The 19,727-nt window shown below is 39.8% G+C and overlaps 1 protein-coding gene across 1 annotated transcript; it reads left to right on the plus strand.

The window, feature by feature from the left end:
* The first annotated feature begins 119 nt into the window (after positions 1-119).
* Positions 120-18,238, plus strand: b4galnt1b (beta-1,4-N-acetyl-galactosaminyl transferase 1b). The gene is made up of 12 exons (XM_023267359.3): positions 120-479; positions 5,265-5,366; positions 7,197-7,419; positions 7,508-7,684; positions 8,387-8,493; positions 10,863-10,900; positions 10,993-11,173; positions 13,447-13,539; positions 13,649-13,836; positions 13,926-14,066; positions 14,165-14,402; positions 15,876-18,238. Exons 3-12 carry the CDS (start codon positions 7,205-7,207, stop codon positions 16,091-16,093), a joined length of 1,596 nt encoding a protein of 531 aa, XP_023123127.1. The 5' UTR covers positions 120-479; positions 5,265-5,366; positions 7,197-7,204; the 3' UTR covers positions 16,094-18,238.
* Positions 18,239-19,727: the final 1,489 nt, after the last annotated feature.

Below are 19,727 nucleotides of genomic sequence, written 5' to 3' on the forward strand. Positions count from 1 at the left end.
TAGCCAGTGTGAGAATCCAATTTAGTTCTCACATTCCCACACATGATACCAGACACAAATAAATGTGCACACACACACACACACACACCAATTTACGCACAAACGCACACGTTATTGTTGCCTGTAAGCACGGTTTGTTATAGGGTTCCATATTAAAATGCGATGCAGGATGTTTTGGGCTGCAGGGATCTTGGATTGGGTTATGATCGCTCGTCGGGGCTCCGTGATGCTGCTGCCGCTCCGCTGACTGACCGCTGCGCTGAGGTGCGGTGCGTCTCTCCGCTGTTGCTGCAGGGGGAGCATCCGTCCACAGCCCGCAGTGCTGCGATGTGCGGTCGCCTCATTCGTCTCCAATCCGGTCGTTTTTTCTTCTCCTGTCACCATCAAATCCCATTTGCAAGACCGCTGAGGAACAAATTCATTAAGAGCTCCGTGAAGGAGGGAGGTGAAGCAGCTTAGCGCAGCGCGTCTCGACTGAGGTGAGCTGATTTTCTGTGGCACTATTAAAAGGCCCATTTCTGTCTTCAGCACGGCATTTTTTTTTTTATTTTTTTTGTCGGCATCATTTCCAGCTCTGTGGGTGAAGATTTGCCAGTTTATTTGCTGAACACAACATAAGAAGAAATGGGAGCATTTGGAGCCAAGATTGTAGATAAAATGCAATATATCTTTGTGACGGAGGAGAGGTGTTTGAGCGTGTAAGGCAGACAAGCTTTTGCATGCATGTGTTTTTTTTTTGTTTTTCCTGCAGTCTTATTCACGATAAGGTAGGGCGAATAGGCCTGTCTGCAGCCGGACATTTCTGGACAGAGGATCGCATTATTATTTTCATATTTTTCTTATAGTGGTGGTGCAGATGTGGGCTAATAAGAAACTCAAGTGTGGCAACGATCCTGTCACACGTACTTTGGGAGGGACCCGGGGAGCATAATAGCATGTCCACAGCTCTCCTCACCATAAGCTCGTTTATAGGTTAATTAAAGCAGCAGCGCCACCGACAGCACCCAGGTTTGTTCTCATGGAACCTCCCTGGTTACACATTTCTAATTATTATTGCACCATTGCTGCTAATTATCATTAAAAAATGAAAAATGTTTAATCCACCTGCACATTGAAGACTGGGTGCAGCCACTGGAAGACACAGGGGGAGCACAGATTACACCATTTTCACAGTTATTTGAATTAGAATTGTACAGCATTACAGCATTTCTCCTTGTTTTTCACGTTCCACAGCCTTGGTTTGTGTTTTATCTCATTATTGTTTTATCTGGGAGGCATCCTGTTTTTTAATCAAGTTATCCTCCAATCTCCAGTAATCCACCATAAAAGCAGTCATTTGAGCAGCTCTCTGTGATTTAATTCATTTCATCTTCTGTGTGTTTCTGTGGTAAATGCTGCCTTTGTTTATCACAGATAAATTATTAGTTTCAGCTCATCTAGAGGAAGGCTGCTGCCCTGAGTTAAGGCCTGATTTTTAATACATTCACAATGAACCTCTTTTAGTGGATTAGCTTTGCAGCTGTGAACACTCTTCTTCCTTCAAGTGAAATTAATTAACTAGAGAATTTTACATTCCGTGTGTACATGAAATCTTATACATTACAGAGTAGCTGCCTAAAAGATCAGATGCTCTTACGTCTCTCTCTTTCAAGCCTGTGAAAGACGTGACAGCACTGTTTCTATGATGAGTTTGGTGAATGTATGTATACTGTATAGGTTCTCTATCTGCAGTGTATTGTACACTGTTCAGGCATAACATATTGGTGTTGGGCTTCTTTATGCTGCCTAAACTGGCACCAGGATGGTGGCAGTGAATCCTGTGGGTCCTGTGGGTTGCAGGGTGGGACATACCTAGATCAGGTTCTTATGACACATCCCACAGATGCTCAGTAAGATTTGGATCTGGGGAGTGTGGTACCTAAGTGAGCACCTTATCTCTGTTATGTGCTCTGGGCCACATCTGAGCAGTTTTTGCGGTGTGTCGGGGTGCATTGACCTGCTGAGGGTGGAAAGTGGCATCAAGGACTGCTGTTGCCATGGAGCTGCTTGACCTGCATTGTTTAGGCGGGTGGTGCATGTCAGACATCCACATGAATGTCAGGACTCAAAGTTTCCCAGCAGAACATTGTAATGAGCAAGATGTTCAATGTTATTCACTTCACCTGTCAGAAGTCATAATGTTGTGGCTGATCAGTGTACATTACTAGCATAAGAGGAAAAGGTGTTTTTTAACCCTTAGATGCAAAGTGATTGGACCCTACACTCTTCCATAAGTGGGTCAAAAATGACTCGTAGAACAATCAATTTGTTTTTGTGCCATTTTTGTCCTTTTGGTAAAGAATAATAATTTGTATAATTGTTTGTGTAATATTTTTGTCCATATAAGAATTATTTCATGTTTGATATATGTTTATTTTTCACTTTTTAACATATTTTGAACATTTTGATAATTAAACAAAAGAATTTTACACAGAATAACAATAGAAGAATGTCAGCATTCATTTTGTAGACTTTTTTCTTTTACCTCTCTTCCTCTAGCTGTTGCTGCTCCCCGTCCCTCCAACTTTGTGCACTGCATCACCTCTTGTATGATATTATCATCGATAAAGAGCTTGGGGTAGTAACACAAATATTACAATATCTTTAAAATTATAAAAGGTACTTACAAAATTAAATGGAATGATATCAAAAACATGCTTTTTGAGGAATAGTTGGAAAAAGAAATGATAAAAACTTGTCATTACAAAGATATTGCAAAAAAACGACCTCACTGGGTCATTTTTGACCCACTTACACATCTAAAGGTTAAAGGAGCAGCCTGACCACCCATTTCCTGTCAGAGATGTTAAAGTGCACAATCCTGAAACATCCCAGCTGATTGGCCGCTCAGTGCTGATCCATGCTTTCCCCAGTATTGATTTTTATTTTTTTCAATCTTGCCACAATAATGCTAAACTGGTCATCCCCAAACCTTTCAGGAAGTCCCCAGATAGCTGTAAGACCATGTGAGCAGCTAATAAAGCACCATATGGACTATATTGACACTTATCTGGGTTTTTATGTGATGATGTAATGGTCCTACATGATTTTCAATGTAACATGAAGTTCTTGGGAACTTAAAACTTACAGGGTGTTTCAGTCTGCATGTTTTTGTATTGTTCATACTGGTCAGAGGGGATTTCAGGGGTTTGTGTGCAACTCAACAGCTGGTTCCAATATTCATTTTCCCCACACATCTGTTCTCCAGACTTCTATTCAAAGATTCAAGGATTCAAGGATATTTATTGTCATTGCATTTCTGCAACGAAACTTTGTTGGCACTTCCAAAAAAACCCCAAAAACAACATGGTATAACAAACAACAAACAGTTGTATAAAACAAGTATTAAATATATATATACAAGTAAACAGAACAAGTATTTTAAAAAGTGTAAAAGTGTAGTTGTGCGATGAGGTGCAACGTCTGCTTTAAAGTGTCTGATGCAAGTAAAATGCTCGGTATGAAATGGTTATTGCACATTAAAATGATTATTGTCCATTAGTGAGTCTCTGTTTGAGAGCAGGGGGGTGGGGAAGGGAGGAGATGTAGTGGTGTAATGGAGGCAACAGCTCTGGGGAAGAAGCTGTTCCTCAGCCTGCTAGTCCGTGTTCTGATGGCCCAGTACCTCCTCCCTGACGGCAGGGGGACAAACAGGGAGTGTCCTGGGTGGCTGACGTCCATGCAGATAGGCCGTGATCTTCTCTGCATGTGCTTAGTGTACACAGAGTCCAGGTCCGGGAGTTCAGCTCCCCCGATCCTCTGTGCCACCTTTACCACCCTGGATAGATCCTGTCTGTCTTTTGCTGTGCAGCCACTGTACCACACTGTGCAGCCCTGGCAGAGGATGCTCTTGATGGTGCTTCTGTAGAAGTTTCTGAGCAGTTGTGGGGCCAGACCAGCCTGCTTCAGCTTCCTCAGGAAGAACATCCTCTGCTGGGCTTTTTTCACCAGTTTGGAGGTGTTTAGTGTCCATGTCAGATCCTTGGTAATGTGCATGCCAATCCACCTCTTCTCCATCGATATGGAGTGGGGACTGCATGACTCTCCTGGTCCTCCTGAAGTCTATGATGACTTCCTTTGTTCTGGTGGTGTTGAGGACCAGGTTGTTGTCTGCACACCACCCTACCAGTTGGACCTCCTGCCTGTACCAGGTCTTGTTGTTGTCCCTGATAAGGCCTACCACCGTGGTATCATCGGCAAACTTTATCAGAGTGTTGGAGGAGTGGGTGGGGACACAGTCCATGGTGAAGAGGATGAAGAGTTCTAGATTCTTCTCTTGCAGTCAGACATTCACACCACATACAGGAGGTAGGATTTTATGATTGGCTAATTTGAATATTTTTATCTGTATCTTTAGTAGGTTGTAGTAATAGTATAATCTAAAGCTCATATCACTGTAAAAATTCTGATCTGGGATCATGCTGGTGGCTGAAATTTCATTCAGGGAGAATTTTCATTACATTTTAAATTTCCCTTACTTAAACATTGTGATGAAGGAGATAAAAGAATGGTTTTGTCCCATTGACTCTGGTCCTATAGGTAGCTTACCATTGCTTTTTCTAATGTTATTTTTAGATTCTCTTTTGCAGTCTAATCCCACCATCAAGTGGTTCCATCGATTCCAAATTACACTTTGTGTTTTACGTAGAGTCAAATCAGTTAAACTCAGTTTTATTAACTCAGCACGAAGTTACAAATTTTCACTGGGTTTACAGTGGTACACTGGTATTAATTCCTTTCTTTTATTGTTCTTCTCCTTGTTCTTCTTGTTATTATTATTATGATTATTATTATTATTATCACAGCTAGAAGGCCTTGTGTATGAATCTTGGGGTTGGTTGGTTGTTTTTGTATGCAGTTTGCATGTGTCTGTGCAGGTTCCCTACATGTGCTTTGCCTTCAGAGCTTAGATTAATCACAGAAAATCATGTGATTGATTCAAAATTAAGAAGTAAAAAAAGTAGGAAGGTAATGAGACAGGACATAACCCAGTAAATGGGTGATTTTTGAACCAGAAAAATAGTTAATTTCACCCACTAGTTTGGGACAAATGAGCAGTTTTGTGAGTTAAATGGTAAAATACAGCATTTGGTTCAAATCAACTCAGAACATGTTCTGTCCCAAAATATTTTTTTTACATTATATTTATAATATTTTTTGTTTGTATTAGAATGTGTTTTATCTTATACAGCTAACCCTTGATTTTTTTTTCTTCTCGTTTGCAGATGGGGAAAGCGCTCACTAATATCTGTGACTGTCTTCATGGTTTCTGGAGATGCAGGTGCCTTCAGAGGTCGTCCTTTCAATGACTGGATAGAGGCACAGAGGTATATTTTATAATAAATACTTCATGACATGCAGGGAGGAAGTTAATTTGCCTAAACGGTTAAGAGAGATTTAATTCCATTCTGTATCAATGGTGCCTGGTGAGATTAGGATCACTCTGCTGTAGATTCAGTGAGACAAGCGGCTTTTTAAAGCCTGCACACACAGACAGAGTCGTGTTTCCATTACTTCAGAGGACATTGCATTAAATTACAATAATCTCATGAAGATGTTTTTCATCCTTAACTACAACTTTCCTCATCCTAATCATAAACCAAGTCCTCAACCTAAAATCTAATGGTTAATCTTTGGAAACTTACTTTGAAACAGGAGTTGAGTCCCCACAACATTAGCAATTCAAGTGCACACACAGGCACAGACAGTCAAAAATGAAGTTTTTGTTCATCTCAGCTGAATAAGAAAGAGTTCTTTGTGTGGTGGCGAACTTCCGAAAAATCATGCATCTGCTCTTAGTAATGTTAACGAGAGAATGGAACAGAACAAGAAATGGAGCAGAGATTGAGAGGAGGGGAAAATAACTCCCAGATGTTAAATTTCTCTTTTATTAACTGTTAAAATGCTGAATTTAGAGGTTACAGGACAGAGCAGCTTCCTTCTGCTAATCCAGCAGACTAATGCTGGACTGGTGGGGTTTTATCAACTAGAACTGCATGAGGGTCCCTGTTGGTCTGCGTGTTTGAAACAAATGTTCTGAAGTGGTGAAAGCTAATGAATTATAGAACAGACTGATTGTTGGTTATCGCTCTGACTGCATTTTAGCTGCCAGAACATTTCCCCATGTTATACAGAGCAAAAAAAAAAAAAAAAGTAAATAACATCTGGAGTGTCATTTTTTATTGATTTCTGCCTACATGAGCCCAGCAACAGTAAGTGGCCCCACCATAAATGGAACCACATGGACTCTGAAAAATCTTTGACAGTTCTGCAACCATGACAATGAGGATTTAAGGGATGGATTTTTTTTCTATTATGTTCCACAATTTGTTCATTAAACGATGAGCAACATCAGCCAGAACCGATGCGGGGCTTCAGGAGTTAAATGTTTTCTGTCTCTGTTTCCGTGGGCTGAACTGAGCTGCAGAGGAGGAGTAGTAGCAAAGAGTTTTATATTTTGGAATTTATTCACTTGGTTTGTTTAACTAAGACTACTGAAGCATCATACTAGCGTCATCTAGCCCTTAAATGGATTTTTAGAGACCGGATTTTGTCCCTAACGGTAACACTGGAGTTACATCTTATCATTTCTTCAAGGTGTTTACAGGACGAATATTCTGTGTGTGATCTACACAGGAACCAGAGGCAGCTTGGCTTAACTTGAAAGCACTCCCCTAAAAATATAATTTGGGACCTTTTTGGGGGGGAGTTGTCTCTAAAGTATTGACAGTATTTTACTTTTGCTGTGCATGTTTATTTTTCTATGTCATTATTATCATGTGGATCATGGATGTATGAGTCATGCATGAGGGGGATTCATCTTTAATACAAAATACTGGCATGCTGTTGTTGCGATCATAATCAAACCCTGTCAGACCAGTATTGTAAACTTAACTCACATTAGATCAAACATTAGAAAAAAAAGGCAAACTTTCTTGATTGCAACTGCAGTAAAACAAAGCAGAAGAACAAACCTCATCATCTGTGGTGCTGACAGTAGCAGCAGTAGCTACGTTTTCTTATTAATAGGGCCAAATCAAGTGTGTTATTATTGCTGTATGTGTCTTATCTGACGATGAAAAAGTGCACAAACTGAGCTGCACAGACTGAGAATAGTTACAACACCCACTCAGTCATTCAACATCTGTATCTGACAGGTTTTAGGATGCGCTCCCTGAGGAAGACAGTGTTGCTGGCCATCCTTGTGTCCGTGGTGCTGGTGCTGGCTCTCCTCCACTCATGGCCGACTCGGACCTACACCACAGTGGATGTATGGCAGCGACCGGGGCCTTCAGTAGAGAGACATCTGGAGGAGAGACTCCCGGAACTAGACCACCGATTAAGTAACATCCCCTTTCATGTGAGGGATAGTGTGGCGAGGTAAGAGGTGATTTATTTTAATTGTTGACTCCTCAGCACAACAAATCTGAGCTAAAACATGACTCTATGTGTCTGGTAATCCGTCCAGCTTGCTTGCACGTAATGGGTGCATATGTGAGGGAGAAAGTGGAGGAGTAAACCTGCCCTTCGCCCAACTGTTATTCCCACGGGTGTCAGCTCACCCGCTGCACACTGCCTTTGAGGCCTCGGAGCTGGAGGAAATGAAGAGGAGACGGGCCAAAGAGTACAAGAGCTTTCAGAAGAGGTAAGAGAGATATGACATTTCATCCTCTGGCAATTATGTTTTTGTATATTCAAGACAGATCTGAGACATTCACATCCTAAATGAGCTCTATATCACTTGTATATCTTTCTCTCTGACACGGAGAAAGTCATCCATTCCCTCATGTCACCATTTTAAAATGCTCTGCCGCTTCGCTTTGCAGTTTGGTGCCACTCAGGATTCATTATTCCACCTCCATGTCATCAAGAAAACACAGCAGCAATGGAATAAAAATGGCAAACTCATACCCCCAGTGTGCCAGACAGTTTATGAGAGGAAAACACACTGAACTTTTAAGCATATTTGTCCACTTATTCTTTCCTTGTTACCGGTGGAGTTATGTGACGATCGGCGCTGGTTTGTCTGTCTGTTCGCAACATTACTCAAAAATGGATTTTTGAATTTACATGAAATTTTCAGGGAACATCAGAAATGACAGAAGGACCAATTGATTAGATTTTGGTAGTGATGCAGCTTATAATCCGGATCCACAATATCTGTATTACTGATAACGGCTCGGAGTCACTGTAACTATGACAACAAGTGAACGCTACATCAGCTAGCTGCTGATAATTACATGACTGAGCAGCTGTGGCGTGGTACTGTGCTCTCTGAGTGCTTTTCTAGTCTATATTTGTGAATATGTAGACTATGCAGCTTCCTGATTAAAACCTCTCCCCACAGGTCAAAGACGCCTGCAGACGTTCTCATTATTGCAGAGGCTAACAGTCCCTTACAGTATCCAACACAGGGGGTGGAGGTACGACCCCTGAAAACAATCATCATCCCAGGTAGGATTTCTTTTTGCAAAAGAACTATTATGAATATATGAAAAACAGCTTGGAAGAATTAACCAGAGCTGGTTTATGTGACGGAAATTCAGTATTTTACTGTGTTTACTATACGCTACTGCTGAAACTAGGTATGTTATTGTTTTACATATTTGACTCTGACTCTTTGTGTGACAGATCAGTTATCTGATGTGAAGAAAAGTGCACACTGGTACGATGGGTTTTGACAAAACTAGTTAGCCAACATTCAACAGATAACACTGAAAAGAATGCTTACACTCTCTTAATGGCATCACAAATTTATGAAATCCGGTCCTTCAGTTGGACCACCGGAAGGACCGGTTTAGGGTTAGGAAGCAGCAAGCTTCAGTAAAGTTTTGTCATAAAAGCCTCAACACATTACATTCATTATTATACGTCTCACAGATCCAAGCTGTTAGACTCTGCTTTCATTACAGAGAAGTTTTATTTTTATGGACATTTCAGTTTGTAACAGAACTGAAGTTGAAGAACAAATGAATTATCGAGGTGTGCTGTGGTTTTGGCACTCCAACTGTGTCGCTGGCTCTCTGTGGGATGTTTTTGGACCAATATTGGTGCTGAAATGTGCAAACATGGGAGTTTCGACACAACCTGAAGGGTTCAGATATGCTTGTGTGTGACTTTGCGTTTATGATAGCAGTTCAGATATGTGCTGCTGGGCCTGTGAGATTGCTGACACCACTTTTACAGAAGTGTGAGCAGGATGGTCATTCAGACATGCAGCCAAGTTCACTTGCCATCAGGTTAACAGAGAGGAGTCCTTCATATTGACTGTGTGCTCACTCATGTGGTAGTTTGTCTCCGATCTTGCAGTGTAGAGGAAACCATATCTTATCCCAAATCTAAGAACAGCTTTTCCGTTCTGCATTCGTCTCTTGGGTGAAGCTGCAGCCGGTTTCACATCGGCTTTCCTGGGTCCGCTCTATTTGCAAGTAGCCACTTCTTAGGGACCCCACTCTCTCTTCACTTTCCTAGCCATTCCACAACAAAATAGTATTGAAGCAGATAAAAATACAATTTCATAATTCTTAAATCACAGGACAGGTTTCTTACCGTCCTGGGAATCCTACAAAGAGAGCAAGTGTTGATCAGAATTATTTATTGCAATAAAAGGTCAATCTTATAAGGAAGTTTGTCTCTCATGTTGGTCTAAGCAGAGGGAAAAGAAGTGATGGTCAGTCTCTCTGGGTTGTAGGTCAGAGTGTTATCCACTGATGAGGCACTCTGAGGCCTCCACAGATTCATTGTGTGGGCCTTCAGCAGACAGATAAGGCCTCCTGTGCACTCCAAGGCCTCAGGGGCAAACTGTCCGCCTGGCAAAAACACGAGTAGGTGAGAGACAAACCTTCACACGAGAGAGCACACAGTCAATATATGAAATATGCTGAGGAATAATGTAGCTAGTGTCAGCAGTAAAATACAGCAAACCTGGTAACATACATAGTTTCCATCACAGTTCATGTACAGTAAATGCGACTTCTGTTATACTCTATGTTGATGCAAGTAGCTGTAAGGCGTGAGGAGAAATTTAAAATGTGTTTATCAGATTCAGAATCAGAAACACTTTGATACCTTGATTGCCGAGGGGTTACAGTCACTCCCATTCAAAATCTTAGAAATTTAAGCAGTACAAAAAATAGATGATTAATGCAAGTAAAAAAATCTGTCTTCAAAATGTAAACATAAGTGGAAAGTATAAGCGTAGAATGTCCAATGTGCAAGAAACTAAAACTGTAAGTATACACTGTAATAAATAGTAATAGAGTTATATGAAATAGTTATTGCCTATTACTGAGTGTTAGCTTGAAAAAATCAAAGTGAAAATTAATTAACTGACACAAACCATCAGAAAAACAATCTGAAAATCCAGAAAACAAAGAGGACAATAACAAAACTAACAGTCAATTCAGTCACTAATGCATGATGATTGAACAAATGAATTGAAAGTGTAATCAATCTTCAATTAAATCTGGGATTGTAGCCAGTGCTAAATTATGCAGGACCTCTGCTATCCTCGCTCTTTGATGCGGACCTCCAGATGTGCTCAAATATGACGCACATACAAACACACACACACAACTTTTTTGCATTTGTAACTAGACTCCGTGGTGAGTTGAAGGCTTGAAGGCTTTTATCGTGTATGTGTGTGTGTGTGTGTGTGTGTGTGTGTGTGTGTGTGTGTGTGTGTGTGTGTGTGTGTGTGTGTGTGTGTGTGTGTGTAATGTAATGTAAAAACTGCAGACTCTTGTTTGTCGGATTCAGAAGGCACATATTTTTTCCAGTATCTGTGCACAGGAAATGGCTTAAATGTGTTTCAATGTTTCCAGGCTTGGCCTTACACGACCTTCCCAGAGACCATTACTCAGTAAGTGTTTCAATATGTCTGCATTTACTTTTACTTCTTTTAGATGGCTGCAGTCGTCTCATTCCCTCTACTTTGCTTTCCATCATCTGCAGATAAACATCACTGCCACGCTGGGAACACTAAATGTGGCAGCAGAGGTAGACGGGGTGAAAATCAAAGGCGATGGCGAAATGCACATGAGTCTTTCCAGCAGCCTGCTGCCAAACCTGAACCGACAGCTGCAGTTTGTCACCTACACAAACACACTGTTTCATCCCAGCACTGCAGACACAGGTGGGACCTCAAACACAAACCAACCATCGCTTATTCTTACTGTTTAAAAGGAAATGAACACAACCGGTGAAAAAAAAAAACCTGCAAGTGAATTAAAATATGCATGCTGTTAGATCTTTTTAAATGTAGAGAATCAAAGGCTAGATTAGATGTCATCTGTGATTAAATTTAAAGCAGCAGTTTGATGTTTTTGGGGAAAATGCTTATTTACCTTCTGGAAGATTATATGAACAAATTGATACAGCTCCCATGTTTGCCCAATAAATATGAATGTTCAGGCAACATCTGGTGAGTTAACTTCACCTCAAAGATAGAAAGCTGGGATAAAACAGCTGCCTTGCTCTGGTAACAAAATACAACTTCCTACGCCTTTACAGCTCGTTAATTATATCTTTCTGGTTTAATGTATAAAAAGCATCATTATGTGATGTGCAATTATTTTGTCACTCTGATCAGTTGCCAGGCAACCAGAAAGGATGAACTGGTCTTGGCCAATAAATATATAGATGTTTGTTTTTTTAATTTTTACAGTTTTTACACTGCTGACTAAACAAACAATGTATGATATTATTGTTTGTTTGTTTGTTTGTTTTTACCTTTGGAGGTGTATTTGCTACCTCCTGATAGACTAGCTGTTTCCAGTGTTTATGCTATGCTAAGCTGCTAGCTACTGGCAGTAACTTCTGCCAGAAGCTCTCCTAACCATACAGACATGAGTGTGGTGCCAATCTTTTCACCAAATTCTAAACCAGAATGCCAAAATGTCAAAATATTCTTTTCAAAGGTCCATATTGTGCCCTTTTGACATGTGAGACTTCATAAAAGTCTCACATGTCCCCAAAATTCAATTTCTTAGCTCAGAATACTCCAAAACATGACTGAAGGTTTTATCCCTGTTCTCATCAAGCTGTTTCAGCGCCTGTAGCTTTAAATGCAGGTGAGCTGCTGCTGTCCCCACCCCCTTCAGGAAGAAGACTCTCTCTGTGTCTGTGCTACACAGTTGACCACAGTGCGGCGAAACCGATGTGACTGAATGTATGAGACTAGGACTTTCTATTGCTGTTAACTTTTTCTTTGAAAGAAATATCACAGAATTTGCAGCACAGATGTTGATTTTAACTGATTGTAGTTATAAAATCAGTATTTTACTGGGGCAGAGCAGCAGTTTAGAAACATGTAGTGTTAATGTGCTGCGTTTCAGTCACGAATCATACTCATTCCATTCAAACAGAAACAGTAAAATAAGTAAATGAGAGCAGTATTTTGGGGAGTTTGGTTGTGTTAAAATGCAGTATATGAGAGCCCAGAGAGCAGAAGAGAAGTAAACAGATGTAAACACCAGCTGAGTTAAAGTTACACTGAAGCAGAACAGATGAAATGAAAACCTGAAACCTGTCCAAATCTTTTAAATTGATTTCAAATCATTGTTAAAGATTCCACAGTTGCACTTTGTCCCTCAACTTTATGGGTTATGTATATATGATCAAAGCTAACGATAAAATCTGTCACATTAGTTACACAACTTGCTGACACTCAGGATTTTCAGTGCTTGTGGTGACATTGCCATCAAGTGAGTGCATGAAGACTCTTGTGTTCCCTCAAGCAGCCAACAGCAGAACATTTGGTGCGTTTTGCTCTTGGCTGAGACATTGTAGGGCCCACAGAAGCAGCTCTAGAAAATAAACAAACCTGACGGACTGTGAGGCAGCAGCTCATTCTGAAAAACTCACCTGGAAATAGAAGGCAGTGAGAGAGAGAACAATTATGTAGACTTTGAGATTGGTATTGCTATTGGTTCATTACCTGGTGTGTAGCAGTTTATAGCAACCACAAATAACTTAAAAAGATTAATTTCACAGTATGCGGCCTTTAAAGATTCCACTTCATTTTCTTTGAAAAATTACAAATCGTCTGCAGTTTTATCTTGTTTTGTTGTCTCTTTTACTTCCCTCTCACCTGCTGTTGTGTAATCATCAGGAGTAAATATTTACAGAGATGCCTCTTGTTAGTTAAAGCTGCAGAGCTACTCAAATTTCAGTCTAATAATGCAGTTTGTTTGTCAAGAGGGTTAGCAGTGGTGGACAGGGATGAAACCTGAACACATGAACAAATCACAGAGTCTGTTTACCTCTCTGACCTGCCTGTCAAGTTAGTATTTTTTACAGTACATGATAAACTACAAGTTTAATTATGTGTAAACATTTAACTGGGATCACGCAGGAGTGAATCAGCTTCAGTTTGATCCTAATCAAATTTATTGTTGTGTCTTTTAGTGCAGTTTGAGACAGAAGGGCATCAAGCCGTCTTCAGTGTCAAGATCCGTCACGGTGTAACACCTAAACTGTACAACACTGGATCCAAAGGAGGTACAGAACCAAACCCAACATCTCACCATCGAACTATATGTCTGCTTGTTTTGAAGTTACAGTGCTTGCCAAAAAAAGAAAACAACTGTCCTCTAACTGTCATCTGCAGACTACAACGTCAGCGCCCTTGTGACCATAGCTACGAAGACCTTCCTGCGTTACGATAAGCTTCAAGATCTTATCGACAGCGTCAGGAGATACTATCCCACCGTCACCATAGTGATCGCTGACGATAGTGAAAACCCCAAAACCATGTCCGGGCCTTACATCGAACATTACATTATGCCCTTTGGAAAGGTAGAGTAGCGCAGGACACGTAGTGAACTCTTTTAATCTGTCTGCTCTTGATGCTCTCTGAAGCTCAGCCCTGATGTCTCGGTTTGTAGGGTTGGTTTGCTGGACGAAACCTGGCCGTCTCCCAGGTGACTACAAAGTACGTGCTGTGGGTGGATGATGACTTCATCTTCACAGCCAACACTAAGCTGGAGAAGCTTGTGGATGTTTTAGAAAAGACCACTCTGGATCTGGTAAGGGGCGGAGACAAAAACTGTCCTTAATCAGTATTAACATTCTGGCCTCACTGCAGAGATGTCAGTGTGTGTTTTGTGTGTTTGTGTGCGTCCAGGTGGGCGGTGCAGTGCGGGAGGCCACTGGCTATACTGCCACCTACAGACAGACCATCTCCATTGAGCCCGGAGAGGAGGATGGCGACTGTTTACACATGAGGAGAGGATTTCATCACGTCATCCAAGGCTTTCCCAACTGCGTTGTAACCGACGGGGTCATTAACTTCTTCTTAGCTCGAACCGACAAAGTCCAGCAGGTCGGCTTCGACCCTCGACTCGCCAGAGTAGCTCACCTGGGTGAGTATAGTGAAGAAGCTCAGAGTTATCGTCATTTTAAAGGGATAAATAAGACAGTTCTACAGCTCAATGAGATCTCTACATGTTTATAGCAGAGTTTTAACAGTAACTGATAATGAGCACAAGATAATCATTTTCTTAACTCCACACATGTAGAGTAGATGCAATAGCAATAGATTCTGTAGGTAATAATTTCACACAACTACGCATACAAAACAGGTTAAAAAATCACCAAAATTACACAATTAATGAGAGCCAGAAATAGTAAAACCTCAAAGCATTGTTGGATTTTCATCTTACCAACAGTTCTTGAACTACCCATATGTGATGCCCCATTCCGACTGACAACTTAACCTAATCTGAGCTAAAATCACTTTATTTCACATGTCGTATTTATAACTTCTACACAAATAAACCATGTGCAGTAAACAGATTCTGTAAAAAAAAGAAAGAAAAAAACATCTGTTTCTGAAGGTTTCAGTACAACAATTATGTCACACAGCTATGACCAACAGTCCCATAATAAAAATTCAGACACTATTCAGCTGACTGCCAAACTTATATTTTTTTCCATTTTTTAAAAATTATTATTTTTATTATTATAGCTGTGTCATCCTACACAGAAAGCTTTTCTGAGGATGCTCAGAAACTACCTGGGGTTATTAACAGGGAGACTGTAAAATAACATTTTTGGATTGTTGTGTTTTGCTCTCAGCTTTATAGCTGATAGCAGCTGCCCAGATTCTTCTGCAAATTTATTTTGGAACTAGTGTTTCCATCAAATCAAATAAATAATAGAAATTTGGTGTTCTATCTGAAATCCTGAATCAAATTCGATTTTGTTGGTTTTTCTGTGCATACAAACTGCATCTTCAACACCCAGTGAGAATTGTTATGTACTGTAATTATGTGCTGTCATATGAAATTAGGGCACACTTATAAACAATAAGTGTGCCCTAATTTCCCTGGGATATACTAGGGACAAAGATCTGCAGGTTTTTTTAAAGATCCATATCTCATTTTAGTTGTTTAGATAGTATCATATGAAAAGATAATTTATGGTAACAGTCTATACTGTGAAATCAGCATGTAAACATTGAAGAGTCACTGCTCTGCTATAATTAAACTAAATTTATACTTTTAATTAAAATTAATTTGTTTTTTCTTAATCCCCTAGCTTTTTGGTTGGTAAAATTTTCTTATTCCACCTTTTTCCTTGTGTTTTTATGGTTGCATTGTATCGACAAATAAAAATATTGCAGATGCCTGGGGCAATGTTTAAATTTAGCATTTTAATTTGTTATATGGCATATCTGTTACCTTTGGAAGGTTTTTACAAGAATAAAAAACAAAAAGTTTTGTGGGTCTGAAGAAAGTTTGCTTGCACATCATCACTTTTTGTGACCCACTCAGTGAGGTTTTAAAAACTGAATTTTTGAAATATTTGGCTAAACGACTTTTTTCCTTTTCCAGAGTTTTTCATCGATGGCCTGGGGTCTCTCCATGTGGGCTCTTGTGATGATGTCATTGTCAATCATGCAACCAAAATCCGACTTCCCTGGGTCAGCCAGTCAGAGAGCGACAAGACTTACGCCAAGTTCCGATATCCACCGGCCTCCTCTGACGCCACACACACAAAAAATGGCCTCCTGTTCTTCAAGAACAGATTTCAGTGTTTGACTCGTAATTAGTTCGCCCCTCTGCTCTGTGTCCTGAAGGTTCCTCTGCTCTTCCTGAGTTGCCAAAGAAGTTCTCCTCCACCGCACCCCGTCAGATAAGATTTCAGACAAACACTTTGGTTTGCCTTTTCGTGGAAACCTTGAAACGGTTTTCAGGCTTCAGCCAGTAGAGCAGTTTTAGCATGTTTTATCTGTTGGTGCACAGCTCTGCAGTGAGCTAAAAGGTCCTTTTACACAGCAAACATCCAGAATATAAAAGTTTAGGATTTCTTCTGGAGCGATAAAATCAGCTGCAGTCAAATCACAGTGTAATCTTGATTGATTCAGGGTTATAAAGGGATCGTGTTTTGTCAAATCTTATCTGGCTTTTCGTCCTCAAGTCAGTCGAACACAGACATCAAGCTTTGGGAAAACCCAACAGGTAGCAGTCTGTGTCACTTCATTGTCATCCCATTTTGATGTGGGTAGAGTTCCATGTGTTGTCCTTCAATTTGCACTATCCAAAAACAGACTGAGCTTGGAAAAGTAACAGTGGCTTCCGAGAGCCTGAGAATGAGGACTCTCTGCTCGCGAGGATGAAGAGACACTTCTCAGAAAGTGACAGTTGTGTAGATTCAGAGCCTAAGTGTCCATCTCACCGATGCCACATGAAGAACGCATTAAAATCCTTTCATGCGCGATACCTAAGCTCTCTGACTTGACTGGTTGTGCCAAAGGTTTGGCTGCTGGCTTTGGGGTGTCTTTGTTTGTGTTATGGTTTTTGCCTACCCAGAATTCTTTGTGTCATTTAAATCACATCTGAGGAGGAGAAATTTTTGGTCCATCTGGACTCACATCCAGGTGATCCGGGAGCAGCCTTGTTTTTTCCGTCTTCTGCTGTTTGTCACTCTCCGGCTGACATCTTTAAGAGGAGCGTTTGTATCTGTGCACGATGACGAGTAAGTTGCATCTTTTCATGCTGCCTAGGAGAAAAGTTGGATGAACCAAAGTGCATGTTTGTTTTCCGTCAACATAAACGAAGAACAGAGAAAAAACAGGCACATTGTGACAGAATTAGTGAGAGTTTGGTGATGAAGTGAAACGATCAGAGCATGAGAGGGCGACTGAAAAGATCAATTTATTCAGCTGATGGCTCCTCTGTGGAGACTTACTGTATGTTGAAGACTTACACACTCAAGCCTGAAGTGATGATGCTGTTTTTTATACCATGGCCTTTAGATGACACCCTTGTATCACTGTATTGTTTCCTAAATAAGTCAGATACGTTTTTAATAGTCATTTGTTATGAGCTACAAGGTGCCAGAGATTTACCAACAATTTTTCTTATTTAAAATCTCAAGAGGAAATATTTTAAAAGTATTTTGGTGATGTTTCAGTCTGTTTTTTTTTTTCTTTTGTTCACCAAAATGCGATGTTGGCTCTGTGACAGGAGCAAGAAACTAACATCTGCAACACTGTTATCGACAGCTTTTGTGTAGTTGTGTGTTCAAAAATTCGTCTCATCTTAGAATTTGTAACTGTTGACGGATCTATAGCGAAGCTGAAGACTTTTTTTAACAGTGACATTTATTGTGTCAGCACAGAAATATATCTTCTTGCCTGCTTCACCCAACAAACTCTGGTATGAGTCGTTTGATTGCAGTATTATGAACTCTTTTTTATTTCAAAAGTTTTTAAAATGTCTGTGAGGAAAGAAAAAAACTTGTCAGGGACATAGCGTGAAAACACAAAGACACAGACTTACTCTACCTTCAAGTCAAGTATCCTTCAAGACAAGTTTAAACAATTAACTCTGAAACACTTAATTATAAACTGAAAATGTGTTTCAGCCACAGTCATGAACATGATTGGTTTTCTGTCTTTAAAATAGTGCAAAGTTGACATCTGTATCATAAAGTCTTGGGTTTATATGATTATGTACACCTTGAGGTCTTTAATTCAATTCTGTTGTTGTTGACAAGATGTAGACGGTCTGTGGTGTGGTGCATTGGTCTGGCATAAACCATGTCCAAGTTATTTTTATTCAATTATAAATTATTGTAGATGAGATGAGACAAGACAGGCTACGTTTGAACTAATGCAGTTTAGTCAGATGGTAATTAAGAAACTTTCCGAAACTAGAAGATTTTGCCTTTCAAATGAAGACTCACACATGCATTTTGGCCTTCTGTGATAAAATTTCCCTTTGGGTTTGTCAAATAGCAAAAGAATCCAATAAATAAAAAGGTGTAACAGGAATGCAATAGTTGACCTGCATCATAAAATCTTGGGTTCATATGATTACTTAACATTGTTTTTATGTTGGTTTACAGTGTTGTTAGACATTATTTCATAAACTAATTCCAATAGTAAATGTTTTTCAGTGTCAGTGATTTGAAGCACTCTTTAATAATGAATGCAGCAGAAAGAAAAGAAAGAAAAAAGTTTAACATCACGTCTTGAACATCTACTAACCAGAAATTAATATGAGGCACACAGGATGTGTAGGAAAAGAAAGTGTTCCTAAAAACTATCAGATCGACAGACATGCTCACAGTCATACGTATGTACATCCAGTTTGCAGTCTCTTGTTCACATGAGCTGATGTCGGACTGTAGGCAGAAACTCATGTGAGCCAGAGGAAAGGAGCATCCAGCTGATCTAGTGGTGCATGGCACAAACTATAAACCGGGCCTACAAAAAGGATTCACCCTCCTTGGATGTATTTCTCTTTTGTTGCTTTGCAGTGTTGCATCATAATTTTTTTGGACAAAAAATGGACCCAAAAAAACTCTTTTATGCCAAAGTGAAAACAGATTTCTACAAAGTAATGTCAATCAGAAGTATAAAATGTGAAAATCATTGAATAAGTATTCCGCCAATTTAAATTACTCACCTAATTCAACAAAGGAGCAGCTGGTAGGTGCTATAAGCCACACAATTAGTGAAATGGAGATTTTCTGAGGGCGGTGAATGTGTCTCAGGATATTGTATAATAAAGACACCTGTATGTGAAGGGGAATCAGTCCTCCTGACTATAACTACATCACGAGGAAAAAGGAACACTCCAATCACTGCAATCATTTATTATCCAGTTTATAGTGACATTATTTTGCAGAAATGTGTTTTCACTTTGACTTGAAAGATGTGAATTAATGCTATATTAAATCAAACATGATTCACTGTTGAAAAGCAATAAAAAGAGAAAATTTCCAAAGGGGATGGATACTTTTTTTATGTACTGTGGTACTCTATCTATCTATCTATCTATCTATCTATCTATCTATCTATCTATCTATCTATCTATCTATCTATCTATCTATCTATCTATCTATCTATCCATCTATCCATCCATCCATCCATCCATCCATCCATCCATCCATCCATCCATCTATCTATCTCTGAAAACAGAAGTGGTCACTGAGACATCATGATGTTCCGTCATATTCCGCATATGCAAAAAAAAAAAAATCCCCACAAAAGTAACGAAATTAAAAGTACATTTATAGAATAATTACAGGTTTGCATTGTGCTTATTTTGAGCAGCACACCGAGGGTGACATTTTAAAGGTGTAAGAGAGCAAATAAGTTGTAAAAGATGTTAATTGAGGGTGTGTTTGTGTGAATGCAGAGCGTGACCTCCCTTGCACTAAAGCGCAGTGTAAAT

Source organism: Amphiprion ocellaris, chromosome 5, assembly GCF_022539595.1.
Source record: "Amphiprion ocellaris isolate individual 3 ecotype Okinawa chromosome 5, ASM2253959v1, whole genome shotgun sequence".
NCBI classification, from domain to species: Eukaryota; Metazoa; Chordata; class Actinopteri; family Pomacentridae; genus Amphiprion; species Amphiprion ocellaris.

Excerpts from the sequence above, each read along its gene's own strand:
- b4galnt1b (XM_023267359.3), top strand. The coding sequence starts at position 7,205 with ATGCGCTCCCTGAGGAAGACAGTGTTGCTGGCCATCCTTGTGTCCGTG. Across the intron at positions 7,685-8,386 it reads TACAAGAGCTTTCAGAAGAG|GTCAAAGACGCCTGCAGACG; the intron begins GTAAGAGAGATA and ends CTCTCCCCACAG. Across the intron at positions 14,067-14,164 it reads AAAAGACCACTCTGGATCTG|GTGGGCGGTGCAGTGCGGGA; the intron begins GTAAGGGGCGGA and ends GTGTGCGTCCAG.